The sequence below is a fragment of the Xenopus laevis genome, chromosome 9_10S (assembly GCF_017654675.1).
Source record: "Xenopus laevis strain J_2021 chromosome 9_10S, Xenopus_laevis_v10.1, whole genome shotgun sequence".
Lineage (NCBI taxonomy): Eukaryota > Metazoa > Chordata > Amphibia > Anura > Pipidae > Xenopus > Xenopus laevis.
This window is the reverse complement of record NC_054388.1, coordinates 53,205,828-53,224,701: the sequence shown is the minus strand read 5'-3', so window position 1 is coordinate 53,224,701 and position 18,874 is coordinate 53,205,828. Positions and strand designations below refer to the sequence as shown.

The 18,874-nt window shown below is 38.7% G+C and overlaps 1 protein-coding gene across 11 annotated transcripts in view; it reads right to left on the bottom strand.

The window, feature by feature from the left end:
* The window catches only part of r3hdm1.S (R3H domain containing 1 S homeolog), a 67,447-nt gene that overhangs the window by 11,142 nt on the left and 37,431 nt on the right, over positions 1-18,874 (bottom strand). For 7 of the 11 annotated variants that reach the window (XM_041578565.1, XM_041578558.1, XM_041578561.1 and 4 more), the window contains 12 exons: positions 15,591-15,705; positions 15,421-15,499; positions 14,673-14,732; positions 14,436-14,576; positions 12,664-12,772; positions 12,374-12,469; positions 10,574-10,602; positions 10,438-10,488; positions 10,126-10,352; positions 8,183-8,440; positions 3,830-3,975; positions 3,063-3,164 (listed from right to left, as the gene is read on the bottom strand). In XM_041578565.1, the coding sequence (XP_041434499.1) occupies positions 3,063-3,164; positions 3,830-3,975; positions 8,183-8,440; positions 10,126-10,352; positions 10,438-10,488; positions 10,574-10,602; positions 12,374-12,469; positions 12,664-12,772; positions 14,436-14,576; positions 14,673-14,732; positions 15,421-15,499; positions 15,591-15,705 (1,413 nt within the window). The remainder of the gene's footprint in view (positions 1-3,062; positions 3,165-3,829; positions 3,976-8,182; positions 8,441-10,125; positions 10,353-10,437; positions 10,489-10,573; positions 10,603-12,373; positions 12,470-12,663; positions 12,773-14,435; positions 14,577-14,672; positions 14,733-15,420; positions 15,500-15,590; positions 15,706-18,874) is intronic. The other 4 variants (XM_041578566.1, XM_018238715.2, XM_041578563.1 and 1 more) reach the window with 3 other exon arrangements.

Genomic DNA, 18,874 nt, shown 5'->3' with positions numbered 1-18,874 from the left:
TTTATACATAAAGAGTTGCAGCTCTATTGACCAAATCAGTGTCCAAAGAAGTCATCTAAACAGCCCTCCTAGTAGTCATAAATGTTATGACTCTAGTTAAGTGCCTTGAGCACTCCACTCACTAGGCAAGTGGCATAGTAGTCCCCACATAGATGGCGGGCGCAAAGAAGGCATACTGAACAATTTTTTATTTTTTTTTATAGCAAGACAAAAAAATGTAACCCCCCAATTATAAAAAGGTTACTGGTTAATTTGCTGCTTCAGTTCTAATCTCTGGCAACCTAACACTGGACTGGCGGCAGCATTTTTATATTGAGGTTCAATGATAAAGTGGTGCAATTGGGCACTCGGCAGCGGAATAAAAGATATTACAGACACGAAGACCTTTGGTACCCTCCAGTCGCCTCTCACTGTTCTGCTTATAAGAACATTAGAGCAGGGAAGGTTACGTGATTGGCTCTGCAGTTATTACAGGCTGACAGCATAATGATGAATGCCGAGCAAAAACGAATTCAATTAAACAAAAACAAAACAACATGCCCTACATATTACACATCTCAAGGGCATTCAGATATAACAAATGTACCCAAGTCTCCAAAATGCAGATGGTGTGGCCTGACCGTGGCTGCAAAAGTCTCCCCAGTGTTTCTCTGTTCCAGCAGAAAAGGCGCAACTTAACAAAATGAAAGGGCTGCTCTTTAAATATTTCCTGCTGAAGTGTGCATTGTACAAGGGACCATCTATGCCTGCAACGTTTTTTTTTTTTTATCCTTCTGCACAGGCTTGTGGGCTGTTCCTACTGAATTCTGCATGGTACTGGGGAATGAAATACTGACATCTTTATCTGTACAGGTGCAACTTAAACTGTTGTTCCTGCTGAATTATGCTTAGAACAGGGGAATATGTACATTACAAATTGCAGTGGTTTTAATGTTATTTTTTAATAGCATTTGAAAGCAGTATGTATATGGCTGCATGTATTTTCAGGCTTCTGACTAGTACTACTACTACTACTTCTGACTCCTGAAACAATGCAGAAGCCTAAAATGATTAATAGGCCTTAATAGAAGCCAGAGGAATATTACACATTAATAGTAACGTCAAATAAAATTAGAAATTAAAAATAAGGGGTAAGTGGCCCTTTAAACACAAGTTCAGTGTGCTACTTAAAACTCTGCAGGAATTTTATCCCAGTGCCTCCCACTTTAATTAGCCGCCCTTGCAAGGAAGAAGAAACCGTATGGCAGGTGGGCAGAAGATGCCAACGTCTGTGAGGGAGACTGCCAATAATGTCATTAAATAATAATAAAATCCCAGGCTGCTTTCATAATCAAATATAGAAAACTCCCAGAACAACTGCACAATTTCTCTAATTAAAAAAGTGTAAAGAATATTTTGGAAAGCAGCTCTGTAATTAGTTATGCAAATGTAAGGAACAGATAGGGTCATTAAGGAATAGAAGCGCGCTATCAGGCAAAGGACAAGTAGACTTTTTGCTAACTTTAGTTTTTATGCATGTGTATTTTTGGTACCCCTCTGTGTCCACCAGCACTGTTTTTGCTTTATTAGCATGAACACTTGACTCTTGGCTCCTCTTTTTAACAGATACTTTGCACATGGTTATGATTCTTATGATACTTGGTAAGGCCTCACATGGAGTATGTAATGCAGTTTTGGGCTCCAGTTCCAAGAGGGATATATATGAGCTACAGAGAGTGCAGAGATGTGCAACTAAACTGGATTAAAAAAGAGGCTTGCAATGGGACATGATAACACTTCACAAGTATTTTAAGAGGAAATTAAAGACAAATAGCAGGGGACCTTTTTCCCCATAAAGAGGATCACTGAACCAGAGGCCATCCCTCCAGACTAAAGGGAAAGAACTTTCATTTGAAGCAATATAGGTGGTTCTTCACAGTCAGGACAGTGAGGTTGTGGAATGCACTGCCGGGTGATGTTGTGATGGCTGATTCAGTTAATGCCTTTAAGAGTGGCTTGGATGATTTCTTGTATAAGCATAATATCCAAGGCTGTTGTGATACTAAAATCTATAGTTAGTATAATTATGGGTATATATAGTTTATGTGAGTGTATGGAGGGGTCAGTGGGAGTGTATGTATGATGGATGCTGGGCTTCATTTGGAGGGGTTAAACTTGATAGACTTGTCTTTTTTTCAACCTGATTTAACTATGTATATACAAGATTATGTCTTTCAGTGCCTTTAGTTGCATTAAAAGGTACTTGGGCCATACCAATATTTACCCAGTAACAACTTATACTCTATACCAGGGTTCCCCAACCTTTTTAACCCGTGAGACTCATTCAAATTTAAAAACAAGTTAGAAAGCAACATAAGCATGCGAAATATGGGGGTGCCAAATATGGGCTGTAATTGACTGTTGGTAGCCCCTATGTGGACTAGCAGACTACAGGGTGATCTGTTTGGCAGTACACATGGTTTTTATGCAACTAAAACCTCCTTCCAAGCCTGGAATTCAAAAATAAGCTCCTGCTTTGAGGCCACTGGGAGCAACATCCAAGGGGTTGGAGAGCAACATGTTGCTCACGAGCCACTGGTTGGGGATCACTGCTCTACACTATATTTTACAAAATGCTTTCTTTTCATGATCAGGCCTGTACATTCAGATCTTATCCAACACACATCATAAGCAGCAGTTCTGTTCTGCTTTATGACTGAGATTCTATCAGAATTTTATATATACATATATAGAGATAGAGATATATAGATTGTGATCATGAAATTACAGGATGGCCATCTCACATAGACTATTATAAGCATAACATTCAAATTTTTAAAAATTATTTTGCTTTTCTTTGTAATAATAAAACAGTACATTGCTATTATATTTAGTAAGAGAAGTGAATTGGCCAACGTCAATTATTGTATGATTATAGGTTGACACTATTTACAAGTTATTTTGATGGTATATAGAGCAAGTAGCCACATATAAAATTCAAAGCACAAACACAATCAAGCCAAATACACACAAACAACACTTCAAAAGAGACCAAACCAGAGAAAAAGAGCAGAAGAAAGTACCACAGTGTACTGCTGGGTGGGTGAGACTGGCAGGAGCGGGGGCGGATAAGAGACTGCAGAGTACTGAACAGGTTGTGCAGAAGACGGCAAAGATCGGATAGGCTGAAGGATTAACAGTTGGACAAATGGTTAATAACAGAGGATATGAATATGGAAATACAAGATCAGCTTTACATAGGAGGTTATTCATATGAACATTAGCTTGGCAGAAAGGGGGCACTGAATGGCGTAATTTCTGCCAAACTTAATCAATGTACTCACCATTATGTCCATGTCTCACAGGTAAAGTTAGAGGATGATTAACAAATGTAGGTATTAAATTGCAGAAGTGGAGTTGCCAAGCACAGTCTACTACTGAATTGTAAAAGCCTGATAGGATTGTTACTGGCAACTGCACTTGGGCAATTTAGTACCTATGTTTCTTAATTAGCCCTCTTGTGGAGTAGGGTTAGTATGTCTGTAAAGTTTTTCAATTATTCTTCTTACCCATCTCTCCCGGTTAACATTAAAGCCATTGTAACCCCTTATAATATACACCCTTTCTGTTTGCCCCCTATGTTGGACCTGCCTGTTCTGGGGACTCCAGAAGCTTTGACCAAAATGCTCTGGCAGTGGGGAGATACATTACTCTGGAAGACTGACAGATAATAAATAAGAAAATAAAGAGTGCCAATACTGAAAAAAAGATCTTTTTACTTTATATTGTTTTTTAAGAGCTTGTGCAGTTTGTGAAAACAACATTTCATATGCAATAGCTCAGAACATACCTGGGACAATATGTGATTGGTGGGTTGTTGAGGTGGGGCTGGGGGAGGAGGTGGGGCAGGTGCAGGCACTTGGGTCCTAACTGGTTGCTGAGTGACAGGAGGGTTATATACAACTGGAGTCCCATCTGGGTTTATAAATGGCTGACCTGTGGAAAAAAATAACATATTAATTTTTGAAAGCACTTTTATTTTCAAAGACTTGGTGCAAAGCATTAAAGATAATTGCTGTGTCGCAGTTCAGATACTATGGGGACCTGAAAACCCCAGGTAATAGTATATCTTAGATTATATTTGCATTTCCCATCAAGCTTGCCAATGAAAGCACTGGGGTTAAACCACTAGACTCCCTAGCTGTGGATTATCCATATTTTTTACATGCAAACAGGATACCATATGATTTCCCCAGTCAGTCCCATACAGCTTGCAAGTCTGACCTTAAGGCACTAAAACAAAGGGGGTTTTCACCATTAACTATAGTGTGAAGTAGAATGTGATATTCTACAAATTTGCCATTGGTCATATTTTATCATTTGTGCTTTTTGAATTATATAGCTTTAATTTGTCAAACTTTCCAGTTTGGAATCTTAGCAACTCTCTGGCTTCGGTTTGAATGAAAAACTGAGAGGGTCTGAAAGAATGTTAATTAAAAAAAAACAAAACAAAAGTTTCAAAATAGTTTTTAGGCCGCAATGTTCAGAGACCCCTATTTGAACTCTGGAAGAAGTTAAGAGAAAAGCGAATAATTTAAAAAACTATAAGAAATAAAAAATGAAGATTACTTTAATTGACTCTGCAACAGTCATTGCCCTTTAAGAGGGATACTGATCTTGCCAACAACATCACTTGATTTTCCTTTGACATGTGTGATCCATATTCCTATTCACGTATGCAGCGACAGCACCTGGCATTTTTGGCAAGACCATATTTACAACATAAGAAAAAGAAAAAAAAAACATGTATAGACACAGTGTTACTTTAGTGAGACTACTGCAGGGAATCATGAAACCCACATACAGTAGTACTTAGCAGGGAGGCTATGCACCAGGCCAGGCCACTTGTCCAAAGAAAAAGAAGGATCCCCTCTGGAGTTTACTGTATGCATTTTAAATGTAGCCATCAACATCAGTGAAAAAGGTACTACTGTAAGTGGCACAAAAGACAGAAAAAAATAGCCAAATAGAAGCAGTGTCATGGAAATCATATTATGGTTTCCTAGGACATAATTTAATTCTTCATTCTGTCCTTTCTGGCCTGATGAACAGATGTTTATGATTACCTGCTGTAAGGCTGAGGTAACAAGCAGAACATTTCTCCAGCAGTAAATAGTGTTACTAAACCAAAAAGACCTGTTGTCAGGAAAGCAAATGGATTTCAAACATGGAACCTTCAACAAAGGCACACAATTTTGTAAGTAACACCATTCATGTAAGGCTGGGGCCAGACGTTACAGATGCGGGCCAAAAATCCACTCCTTCGCTGCTGTTGTCCAAAATGATGTGCCTACACCCAGAACCATTGTCTCAGGTGCAGACAGACGCATCCAATATCAGCTGCAGCAATTTGCTATGTCTGCCTGCACCCGAGCAGAGACAATGTTTCTGGGTGTAAGCAGAGCAGGAGTAGATTCTTGGTCAGTGTTTCTCCACAGGCCAAGTTCCCCATTTGTGTGTGCCTAGCCTAACTATTATGTTATAAATTAAACATCAAAATAAGAAGTTTCGGACCCACTGCCTTTTGGCAATAAGAATTAATTTTATTTATAAGAAAAACACGCAGAACAAATGTAAAAAAATACTTTTTACAATTTACATTTTTTTCTCTCTAGTTTTTAAGATATTGGCCATTTTTTGCTAATACAGGGGACCTGTTATCCAGAATTCTTGGTACCTGGGTTTTCCTGGTATGGGTTTTTTTTGTAATTTGGATTTCAAGTCTACTAAAAAAAACAAACTATTTTAAACATTAAATAAACCCAATATGACTGTTTTGCTTCCAGTATGGATAAATTATCTTGGTTGGGATCAAGTTCAAGGTAATGGTTTGATTATTGCATAATAAAAAGAAAGAATTTTTAGAAATATGAATTATTTGTTTAAAATGCTCATTATGGTCAAATGGTTAGGGTGTGCTTAAAATTAATTTAGTGTGAAAAAAAAAAAGAATTTAAGTATTTCAGACCCCACACGTAAACAATTAAGGGTCTTATCAAAATCAAAACCTGATTGGTGGGTTATCAACCATGTTCTTGTTTTTAATTAATGTACCAGTGTTTAAATAACAAAAAATCCACTATTTAAAATGTAAATTATCATTTGAAGTCAAACATCCATGTCTTTAAAGTAAATGTAATAGTGTAAATGATGGCAGTAAGCCACAGAATATGTTCGGTATGTTTACTGCGTGTGAATTGATCATGAGGGGTGGAATCAGATCAGGACTGAAGCTTCTGGAGAGTTTGCCATTGCACAGTGTAACGAAGCTTTGAAAACACTGTTAGATACAACTGTGTTCAGAAAAAAAAAAAAAAGTGAATTAACCTCAAAATCCTTATAGTAGCTTTTATTTCCATACACACAAATGCATTGGAAACACTGCACATTCTATTCCAAATCAAAACAATAAGAAAAATGTATCAAATGTGTTATCCTTTACAGAAAGTGAAGAAATGGAATATTAGTCTGTTCCAAAAAATAGCAGTGTCTGCATTCTTCCTTATAAACTCATAAATTCACTGTATCAACTGAAAAATGTTTCAAGATTTTGCTTTCCTTTGGATCAATGAATATTTAGTTATATAACCACTGTTTATGAAAACTGCTGCACATCTGTGTTGCATGAAGTCGACCAACTTCTGGCACCTGTTACATTCCACAATTCTTCTGCATTTCTTGGTTTTGCCTCAGAAACAGCAATTTTGATGTCACCCCACAAGTTTTCTATTTCTAAGGGGGATCGGGCTGGCCACTCCATTACATCAATCTTGTTGCTCTGGAACCAAGATGTTGCTTGTTTACTGGTGTGTTTGGGGTCGTTGTCTTGTTGAAACCCCCATTTCAAGGGCATTTCCTCTTCGGCATAACGTGACCTTCAAGTAATTTGACGTATTGAAACTGACCCATGATCCCAGGTATGTGATAAATAGGCCCAACACCATAGTATGAGAAACACCCCCATATCATGATGCTTGTGCTAACATGCTTCACACTGTACTGTGACTTAAATCCGGTGTTTGGGAATCATCTGACAAACTGTCTGAGGCCCCGAGAACCAAAAAGAACAATCTTGCTTTCATCAGTCCACAAAATATCGTGCCATTTCTCTTTAGGCCAGTTAGTGTGTTCTTTGGCAAAATGTAACCTCTCCAGCACGTTTATTTCCCCCCCAACAATGAGACTTTGTGGGGGCTTCTTGATGATAGCTTGGCTTCACATAAGCATCTTGTAAAAGTATCCACAGCTAACTTTAGACCCTCTTTGATCTTCCTAAAGCTGATCATTGGCTGAGTCTTTACCATTTGAATGGATAGAAGAATAGCCAAAATGGCAGTTTTCCAGGAATCTTCCACATCTTTCAGGTTTGGTTGCCATTTTAAAGCATCTGAGACCATTTTAGCTGAGAAGCCTATCATTTTCTGCACTTCTTTATAGGCCTCCCCTATCCAATCAAGTTTTTAATAAAAGTACACCGTTCTTCTGGAACAACTCATTTTACTCAGATTGTCCGAGAAAATAACCAGCATGCACAACATTTGCTGCCTTCCTTCCTTCCTTAAATAAGGGCGGTAATTGACACTTGCTTTTTCACAGAATGAATGACCTCACTAATTGAACTCCACACTGCTATTCTATGGAACAAGCTATTATTTTAAACACTGCTGTTATTTGGAACAAGTCTCAATTATTGATTCAATTACACAGAATCAGCAGCATGCATGTAATGACTGTTGGATCGTTTGGTTTTCTATTATTCGACTACACCTACTAGTAAATTATTTGCCATGTAGAAATATCATTTCTACGAAAAACAGTGACTGCTCAGGTTTGTGATGTTGGACGGCTATTATTCTGAATACAACTGCATCTTAGTAACAATACAATGGGAAAACTCAGTCAGATTTATAAGCCAGATCCTGGCCCTGCCTCCTAACAATGGGAAAGAGAGCAGCACAAAACTGAAGTACCTGGTTAGCATTGGGGCAGTGGAGAGTGGATTCACTTACCTGGAGGAGGTTCCCATCAGGATTTATGCACAGATTTCAGCCCACCTCCCCTAATATATCCAGTTACTCACAGACATACAAATAGTACAACATTCCCTTTCTGCCCCTTTGAAGAGGTGTGATTGGGTACAAACCTGTTTGTGGGTTGATCAGAATGCTGCCCGGGGGAATGCCTGTGGCTTCCAGGGGAAGCAAAAAGAAGCTAGCACTAGGAGGAGTCACTTGGCCATTTATAGCGCCATCAAAGGAAAGAGAATTATTAGTGCCGACAGGTGGATAGACGGCAGTTGTGCCATGAGCTGGCTGGCTTAGAGCGTTTACTGGAAGAGGCGGCTGCTGGGTATGGGACAGAGAGCCAGTGGATGACCCTACACTACTAGAAGACTCTGAACCTAAGGAAAGGAGCAACGAGAAATGTATTTTTACCCACAGGTCGAAACAGCATGCACAGTTACATATATTACATTATGCATCAAACCTGCCAGAGGGGTTAGACAAAACAGTGACCATCTGATAGGACATGACAGAGCTGTCACCCCCTTCTGGTCACAAAGCACTAAAGCAAAGAAGCACAGCCTTGAAAGCAATGAATTCATGCGGATACTAAACATGTATATTAGATTTAATATAGTAAAAATGTTAAAGGGGAAATATACCATATTTCCATGTGGGTGCCTGTCTACAAGTTATTACCATATGGGTGCCCGGTTGCTGCAAATAATACAATTAATGCAAATAGTACAAGCAGGAAGGTTATGTACCCAAAAGTGACTATAGGTTATATAATCCAGATTACTAGCACAAATATGGTAGATTTTCCCTTTTTAGCAGCAGCCCCATGCACGTAAAGACCAAGTCTCCCCATGATTCAATAAAAAACGAATCCCTCCCAAACACGTGCATGTTAGAACACACTGCAAGCCAGTTCTGCAAGCAAACACACAGAAAAGCATGGCATGGATAATGGAGGTATCAGAATGCTTGGGTAAGCACAGACATGGGATTAATCAGATACCAGTGACACTACAGTTTCACATCATATAAGAACATGAACCCACAAATATGTCCAAAGATACATTTCTTCTGCTTCAAGCACATGAAAATTCCCAGTGCCGTTTTCCCGGCAGGCTGGAAGGGCAAAATTTGTTCTTTGGTGGGATTTAAACCAGTGACCATTAAAATCAATGGAATGGCATGAGAACAAGTATATGTAGTCTGAGAAGTAGATCTAGATTATTCGATAATTCAGGGAGTGGGATTGCAGCTGCCCTTTGTAAAAACACCATTAACCAATCAACAAAAACAGAGGGAGAAAAAAAATGGACATAATTGACAAAAGAGAGCCTTTGTTAGTTGTTTGCAGGAGAGAATGTCATTGTGTTATCACTTCAGAAAAGAATGGTAAATATTTCTAACTATTATAGGATCTTAAGACAATAATCAATGTGGTGACCACTAGCAGCAGGATTGCAAAGGCCTTTAAAATAGCCTAGCCTATTAAATTGAAATAACCTGAGTAGCTAAAAACAACACCGGCAGGGGCCAAAGAGCCTGTTAGAGGTGCCCACTGATGCATACCAGCTGGATTCTGCTTCTAGACTGTTAAGATGAACAAGGTGTTTCAAATCACTGCTATAATTGGGCACAACACACTGGTCATGTATTACAAAGAATGTACAACATCAAAACAGGTTTGGAGTTTCTATTATTCTTACTTATAAACCATGTGCTGAATTACTTTCTCCTAAATACTGTCCTGGCTTTCAAAAGCAATCTGATACTACAGGAGAGGACACAAAACAACAAAAGCACTGGGATACAGCAAGAGGGAGCTAAATATTGCCACACTACATGGAATTTTTGTGGGGGTATTGTCATAAATGTGAGCACAAGTTTTTTTTTTTTTTAAATAAAGATAATAGTACTGTGGGCTCTTAGCGGATTTTGCCATTACTCCCCCCCCCCCAAAAAAACAACCATTAGTTGACGAGGCTGGTGTGCAGGTGTAGGCATGTTCAATGCAAGCACAAATAAAAAAGGATATGCATTGACGGCTGTGAACTGGAGCAAGCAGTACCTGTTTTGGAAAGCCTGCCTGTGCTTTTGCTGCTCCCAGAGCTGTCGCCTCTAGTTAGAACAGAAATGCCGCTGAAGCTACTAGCTTTGGTGACAGCAGGTTTCATATTTCGGATGGAGCTATCAGAGTCCGTGCTGCTCCAAGGGCGAGGTTCGTTGTACTTGCTGTCATTCTCCGTGCTGCTGAAGAGGCTATTCCCCGAGCGCCCTGAAGCTTCTTTATTGATCCTGCAAATTGGCACCCACCGTTAATAAATCTGGCACGCAATACAGAAATGTATAAAGACTGCGGAGCTACAACACAAAGCAGTACCTAAATATCTGCCGTCTCTGCTGCGTGCTGTTACTCTCCTCTTCTTGAAGTCTGTTGGTATTTAAAATCAGACACTCAATTGCACTGCCAGAATTATAGTAATTGTGTATTAATTACAGTCATTTAATATACTCACCTCTTATCACTTAGATAATTCTCCTGAGACTTGCGGGAAAGAAAAAACAAAACATTTTTTAGTTTGCAAAGCATAAACAGAATTAAAGTTATATTTATATGGACAATATTGTTAAACAAGATGTGTGTGATATACATTTTCTCCTCAAGGGGGTGCTCAAGGAGGCCAGTGCAAAACCTACTACTCTACACTGAAAAAAAACCCCTCAAAGGTCTCTCCAATGTTAAATATTTTGTTCTGATGTAGCAAACAAATGATTATTTCAAATTATTAAGTGTCATTGGATGAATCAGACAATTCTGACATTTACCATAGAACTGTAGATGAGGAGATCTGCAGCTGTGATAATAAGGGTTGATATTAAAAGCTCTATAGCAAATGCCACAATTATGTCTCTTTTTAACCAACCACGTCTATGCCTGACATATCCATAAGGCGAGTATGTAATTATCATTATTTAGCAGATAGAGTGTGGGATCTTTAGTAACCCTTCAACTGCCAAGGCAGCTGTGCACAGCAGTGCGTTATGTTGAATAAAGCTGATCAACCAGTGACCCAAGGGGATAATCTTCCTTTGCATTAAACAAGCAAGCGTGGAAATGATGCTACAAAGAAGGGAGATTGCCCTGATGAATTGAAATGTTCAGCATTTCTCCAAGGGATTTTAAAACATGGATGCAAATGAGCATCATTGGAGTTCAGCCGAGGTCACACTTATTACGGAGCATTAACATTCTCCCTTATATGCAAGAATTTGTACCATCACCTGAATGGCTGTTAGCGGCCTAGGGTATTTTGCACAGAGCGCCTAACTTATCTGCAAACAATACCACCAATGGTGGGGGGGAGCATCACAGGAATAGCTAGGGATACCAAAGGCTGCTGGGAGCCGTGCTTTAACAACAAACGGCTATAGTTCGGCAATAGAAGTAAAGATAGGCCTGGAGCATTCCACGCTAATGGATAATCTTGTGGTTGATCAGATAACTATGGAAGTTAAGCAACATTCTACTGCTGGTTAAATCACTGAACCTACAGTGGAGATCACTGGTCAACCAGGGTTTTAGTCAATTAGCACATTTTTGATTCAGCGGAGGTCAACAGATCCAGAACCCTCATATCAAGGGTTCTGTCCTAGATCCATCTTACCCTGTTTAGGCGTCACCAATGTACTGTTTTACCAAACAGTAAGAGGTGAGGACATCTAATCTGATGAGAATAGAGGAAAAGAGCAGTTTCCCCTACCATCTTAGGAAGGGTTGCTTCTAAATATAGCTTTAGTCAGGTTATGGCATTCTCTACTACAAAAGGGTGGTAATGAGCAATTCATAAGAGGGTGACTATTTTTTATATATCAAGCAAACTAGTTATACTTTGAATAAATCTGGAGCAGGCACTCAAAAAAGGCAATCATCCACCAAGTAGTAGAAATCAAGTAGAAAAAGATTTGTGTCCTCTGCCTTACGCGTTTCATGTTACAAACACCAAGGGCAGGACTAGAGGAAGCGCTTGGACCCGGCACGTCGCAATGCGACTAAACGCATGCAACGTGTCGGACGTTTTTACAGAAAACTGCCATTAATCAACAAACTAGTTGTACTTGATCCATTTTTTTTTTTTTTTTTAGGTAAAAAGGAATTTATCCGCCACCCACTCTGAGGCTGAATTAGCAGTAGCCTTGCTGGCGGCTTTATTTGCTGCTCTCCAGCTCAATCTTTAGAGAGTTTTGGAAAGGTTGAACTTGATCGATTTGTCATTCTTCAACCTATGCTTACATTGTAACTATTAAAGGATAATTACCTCTTGTGCAAATATTCTCTCCCGAGCCCTCTGATACTCCTCTTCTCTTTCTTCAATCGATTTGCTCCTTCTGTCCTCTTTTAACCTCATTCTCATCTGTGCAAAAAGGAATATAAAAAAAAAAAAAAAAAAATCTAAAAGTAAGGTTTATATGCATTATTAGCAATGTCAGAGTCGGAGCTCACCAGTCACTGTTGGCCTGCAATTTTCAAGGGGATGCTGGGAGCTGTAGTCATACAGCAGTTGGATGGGCACAAATTTGAAATACCCCTGTTATACAATGGACTGACCTGATTATCGTCTTTATCGAAGCTCGAATTATCACGCTTGAGAATGTACCGCTTCTGAAAATCTACGTTCTTTTCGTCCTTGATATGTTCCTCAAATTTCTGATCTGGGCTGAAGGAAGACAAAAAAAATTCATTAAGGCGGCAATACATGAGAGCGGCACAGCGATAAGCAGGAGGGCACAAGTTCCAGAAATCCAATTAGGGGGGATCTGCTTCGACAGGCAGCTCTGAGCCTTTCTGCCATCTCCATGCTGAAGTCAGCACTAAATGAAAATATGCCCGTGTCTCCTTTGACAGTACAATTAAACCATTTCAGACAGGCTTCATGTAAAGTCACAGCCAGACACCTAAATTACAACAGGACAAGCTGGCATGGGTAACGCGGCACATTAAAGAATCAAAGCTCTGTTCCTTAAAGGGGTTGTTCACCATCCAAACACTTTTTTCAGTTTAGTTGTTTTCAGATTGTTCCACCAGAAATAAAGACTATTTTTCAATAGCTTTCTATTTTTTATCAGTTTTCCCCCCAAAAGTTTAAAGGGGTTGCTAACCTTTGAGATAACTTTTATTATGATGTAGAAAGTGATATTGAGACAATTTGCAATTTGTTTTGATTTTTTATTATTGAAGGTTTTTGAGTTATTTAGCTTTTTATTCAGCAGGATCTTAAGCAATCTGATAACTAGGGTCCAAATTACCCTAGCAACCATGCATTGATTTGAATAAGAGACTAGAATATGAATAGGAAAGGCCTGAAAAAAAGGACAAGTAATAAAAAATAACAATACATTTGTAGCCTTACAGAGAATTTTTTTTTAAGGGAGTCAGCGACGCCCATTTGAAAACTGCAAAGAGTCAGAAGAAAAAGGAAAATAACTATTAAAAAAAATATATAATTATGAAAACCAATTGAAAAGTTGCTTATAATTGGCAGTTTTATAACATAATAAAAGTTACCTTAAAGGTGAACCACCCCTTTAATTTTTGTGTCTAATCTGGCAGCCCAGTAATCCAGGAGGAGATTCTCAACTGTTACAATCAGTATCATTGGAATATTACCAACAATTGTTTCAATTCTAACAGCTGCCTTTAATGACACTTAGGATTCTGCTCAACAGGGACACATATAAGAAACGTATAAAGTAAATGTATTGATTTATAACAATTAAAGATTGATTGACCTCCCCCTCCCAGAGCTGGTTTAGAAAGGTAAAAAATTAAACTTTACACTTTGGTATTAAAAAAAAAAAACAATCACAAATAGAAAATATAACATAATTGTAAAAAGCTTTTATTTCTGGTGAACTATCTGAAAACAACTAAACTGGAAAAAGTTTTGGAAGGTGAACAACCCCTTTAAAGTATTGTGATCTGCCATAATAAGCCAATCTTTGGTTCTCTGGGACACAGAAAGGATTTTTCAGGAAGTGCAGCATAAAAAAAAGGTTAAACATACACTTATATAATGAGCACACAATTCAGCAAAGCAGTCCCGTAGGTTTTTTTCATAGCATGCACAGAGATACAACAAAACTATGGCAACGCAGGTATTCCTAAAACAATTGTAGTATAGTGGGTTTTGGGGCTCAACGTGAGAGCTTGCCTTTTCAGAACCAAAACGCACCACATGTGCCTACCCTGGGCCAATGCAATGGTTTGGAATACAGGCAAGGGCTGGTTCTTGGTCTGCGGAAAACCATCCCCCATCTGACATTAGCCTGGTCCTTGAAATTTTGAAGCATTCAGTATCCTGGTGAACCAAAAGCACTTACATTCGTGTATTGCTCGTTTTATTCACAATCACAGATTTCCCGCTCTGGTCCACATTGTGGTCTAATCCAAAGTATGCAGCGACACGGTGCAACAACATTCTGTGGTATGAGGTCATCGGTGGAAATTTTTTACGTTGGCTTCTAGAGTTTAAAAACAAATTGAAAACAAGTTTGATGTACATTGATACTACAGCAAAGAGTGGAAAAACTAATTAAGACCCACAGATAAAGACTTACTCATTGGTAGCAATAAAATCTAATATATCCTGTTCCAACTTCAGCAGCATCATCCTATCCCTGTGAAGAAAAGAACAAATATTCTGATCATTACTGTTATAGGGCTGCTGAACTTCTAGTAAATTCAGTGTATAAAACACAGCATTTCTAGTCTTTTCGTTTAAGGGGTTTAACTACACTGAGCCCAATGAAGGGGTAAATAAATAGCAATAAATATAACAACTAAAGGGTTAACCAACCTATACAATTATAAATATGCCTTAATCTGGAGAAAAACAGTGCAGCATTTTTTTGGCAGAGAAGAGGTTAATTATTAATGTAGGATATATCTGAAGATATCATGCCACCAGATTCAGTAAGCTAATTATAGTGCCTTATTACTAATTTATGAATGCTAATATTTCAGATAAAGATGATCTAAACAACACGGGGAAGGCAGGGGAGGAGGTTTGTACTGCAGCTATGTGCAGCTCTTGATTGCTACCAATACAGAAGGCTGATAGGAGGGCTTGTTGCTACGGTCAAAATCCATGTGGTCAATTCAAGCCAGATGCCATTTGCAATCAAATTGCATTGCTGCAGTCTGGCAACCCTCTGCGCCTCAAGACATGAAGGTTTGTCTGGGCCACTAGTATGGACTGGAGTAAAAGTTGCAATGCCCTCAACTATATTTTATATTAAATTATATAGAAAAAAGAATGGAGAATGCAAATAATTTAAGGAACAGGGATGATAGGGGCGCTCTTACCTTGGGTTGCTCTTTAATGTATTTACTAAGAACTCGTGCAAGTCTATACCCGTGGAGTCCGTGTATTCTTGACTGGAATCTGGGAGGAAAAAGAGCAGTGAGAAAATCTGTGGAAACACAGACACCGTGCCCATTATTTGTTATTTCCGAGTTACTACAGACAGACCAACCTCTCGACAGCATTTTGCGCGCCGACTTTTCGCTACCCTTTTCCTTGTCAAACTCATCCTTTGAAGGTTTCTCTTCATTTGCAGGAGACGGTGTGAGCTGGACATCAGTAGTTTCCTTAGGGTTCACAAATGAACAGGTTTACAATGTGTATCTTTTCAGTAGGGCAACCTCTCACTAGACATAAAAACCTGAGCAGAATACATTGTTCCAGAAATTTTAAAAAAGGTCTCTTTGCAACACTTCATATAGGAATTGTTTACCATGCTTTCCTCATCCCTGCTTACATCCATCTAATTTCAGATTTGCTTGACATACTGCACCCCCTTTTGCCCCTACTAAATATTTTCCATGCCTTGTTCCTCTTCTTGACACCACTTTTTTCCATTAATTTAAGCAGCTTTCCCTAGTGTTTTACCCTCCCTTAAGGTCTCTCAACCACCTCATCCCCTAAGCCATCAGTAGGATTTTGTCTGTTGCAGTGCCACAGCAGCAGAAACGGCGGCAGCTTGGACATCCGCAACATATAGATACTGATAATATCTAGCAATTAAAATATCTACTTGTCATTTTATTATGATATATCTTCTCACAAGGGTCCCCTTGTGCTTTTTCTGTCCTACCCTAAAACCTGCCCTGTGTGCAATTCCAGAACCACCCTTGGTCGAGAAGGCAAGGCATGTCAATGAATTACATGGTCCCTGCTGAAAGGCTTGTGCTGTTTTAACAAGGCATTTGGTTATTTAAAAAACAGCGAGTTGGAGCGGTTACCAGATTCCCCCCCATTCTGATGAGCCTCTTCCATTTCAGAAAGACAAATGGCAAAATGCAATTTATATTGCAAATGCAATATAGGGATAGAGGCACATAAATAAGGTTGCATTAAACAGGAACAAGGCAGTGCCAACACAAACTCATATCACATAACTATTCAAGGTTTAAGGCCCTGCAAATAAGTGAGAATAAGCCAGAAGAGTCAAAATTGCTGTGACTCACCTAAACCACTCATTCATACAAACTTTGTTTGTGAATAAATCAGGGTAGAATTGGCTTCAGGTTTCCCTCACCAATGATATTCTGTGCTATCCTTAAAATGGGGGCCACATGTTCACTTAAGTCATTTGCTTTGCTCATTTGAGACTCAAGTGCCAACCGAGACAGAGGCTTATAAAAATGACCGCTTACTGCACTAGAGATTACTTCCAGAGAGTTCAATTAGCCTCAGCTGAGATAAGCAATATGGCAGCAGCTACTTGCACCTATAATACAGTGAAACCTGCATGATTTTACATGTATTTATTCGGTGCCTTCAAAAAACGTAAAATTGGGGTTCTACTGTAGATCGAAATATTCCTTTAAAATGCATTTCAGGGGGGGGTGAATTTAGATCCATGCTATAGTTAGTAAAATTGCATAAGATATAAGCCTATTAGCACTACTTAGCCATATTAGCCATATATACTTCAATTGAGGTACTTTCTTTTGGTGTAAATTCCAGACTTACTCTGGCTTACCTAATTTTATAACCGGTGCAACCAAAACTTGCATAAGTTAAAAGGGGCATCATCATTAATACAAACATTGCAGATAATTAACTTGTCATTTTACACCAAATCTTAAATCAAGTTCTCTCTAACCATTCTCGACTCATGGGTTAAGAATTGTGGCTTTCATTTATTTCTGAGGATAAAAAAAGGGGTGGTGGTTCACCTTTCAGTTAACTTTTAGTATCTTATAGAAAGGTCAATGGTCTTCATTATTTATTTATTTTGCCTTTTTTTCGGATTCTTTCCAGTTTTCAAATGTCGGCCATGAACAACATCTAAAAACAAATGGTCTGTAAAGCTACAAATGTTCTATTATTGCTCTTTTATATTACTCATCTTTCTATTCAGGCCCTCCCCTATTCATATTCCAGTCTATTATTCAAATCAGTAAATTGTTGCTAGGGTAATTTTGACTCTAGCAACCAGATTGCTTAAATAGCAATCTGGTCAGCCGCTGCATAAAAGGCTAAATAACTAAAATAAATTAGCTTAAAAAACAGAATATCATGCTCTACATCATGCTAAAAGTTAAAAGGAGAACAACCCCTTTGAATATTAAAAACGCTTAAATATTCCTCGATGTATTCAATAAAAAAAATCTTTACATACAGGCCTCATCAAGTAGAAGGATACATATATATGATCTATATGTAAATGCTTGCCTGCTATGACAATTGGGCACTGTGACAATTTATTTCACAGATCAGTTTTTTTAAAGCCACAGTCATTTACAGACATATTTTGTGTACAGATATTATGTATGTTAGAATGGCCATTTGAAAACCAAAATGATGATTTATCAATGGCAATGCACAAAAGGCAGCCACACCATCAATACCCATGTTGGTCTGATCCTAGTGCCAAGGGTATTCTCAAGATATTATTATCATTTATTTATATAGCGCCAGCGTATTTCGCAGCACTGTAAGATACAGACAGGATGGATGAGAAAAGCAAGGTGAAGGGACACCAAACTGTGGCCTGGTGGATACACTGGAGGACGGTGAAACACACGTGTTCTGGTATGACACTTTAACCGGCCTTCCTGAATGTGCATTCTCTTGCCCTTATATAGAACAAACTTCCCTTGCCCTTATACAGAACTACCACCCCCATTAAACACAAAGATATGCCAATTACTTTTTTGCCCATTTCTAGGTTAAAAAAAACTCCCCAAGTACATACTGCATTGTTTTATATGCCAAAAAAGACCCTAAAATTAGTATAGATCTGCTTACGGACAAGTGGCAGCTCCGTTATTCTAAACCCCCGTGGGAAAGAACAATGAAAACCTTAACGCAAGGGCACACATAGCAGACTGTCTTTCCTCCTACTACTGCCTTTTGTATACAGGATCTGCTTTCCTCCTACTCCTGTATACAAAATGTAGGCTGAGGAAAATGCACAATCTACTATGTGTACCCTGAATTAACAAACACTGACCTATATGCTATTATTGTGCCAATGTATTCCTGTCCAGTGATGGCAGCCAGACAACTGTATTTTTTAATCCTAACTGAACTAGATTGTGGCCGTCTCTGATTTGATGCAGTTTTGCTCTATGTTTAACCCCAAAACAACGTGTATTAAAAATCCCAGGATCCCTGGCTTTCTGAAGCTAACCCGGCTACCTGCATCTGTGGTTTCTTACAGATTGTTCTTGGCAAATATATGCGATATATTTATGCATTACATGAACAGAAATGAATGTTGCACAGGACAATGTAATAAATCCTAAA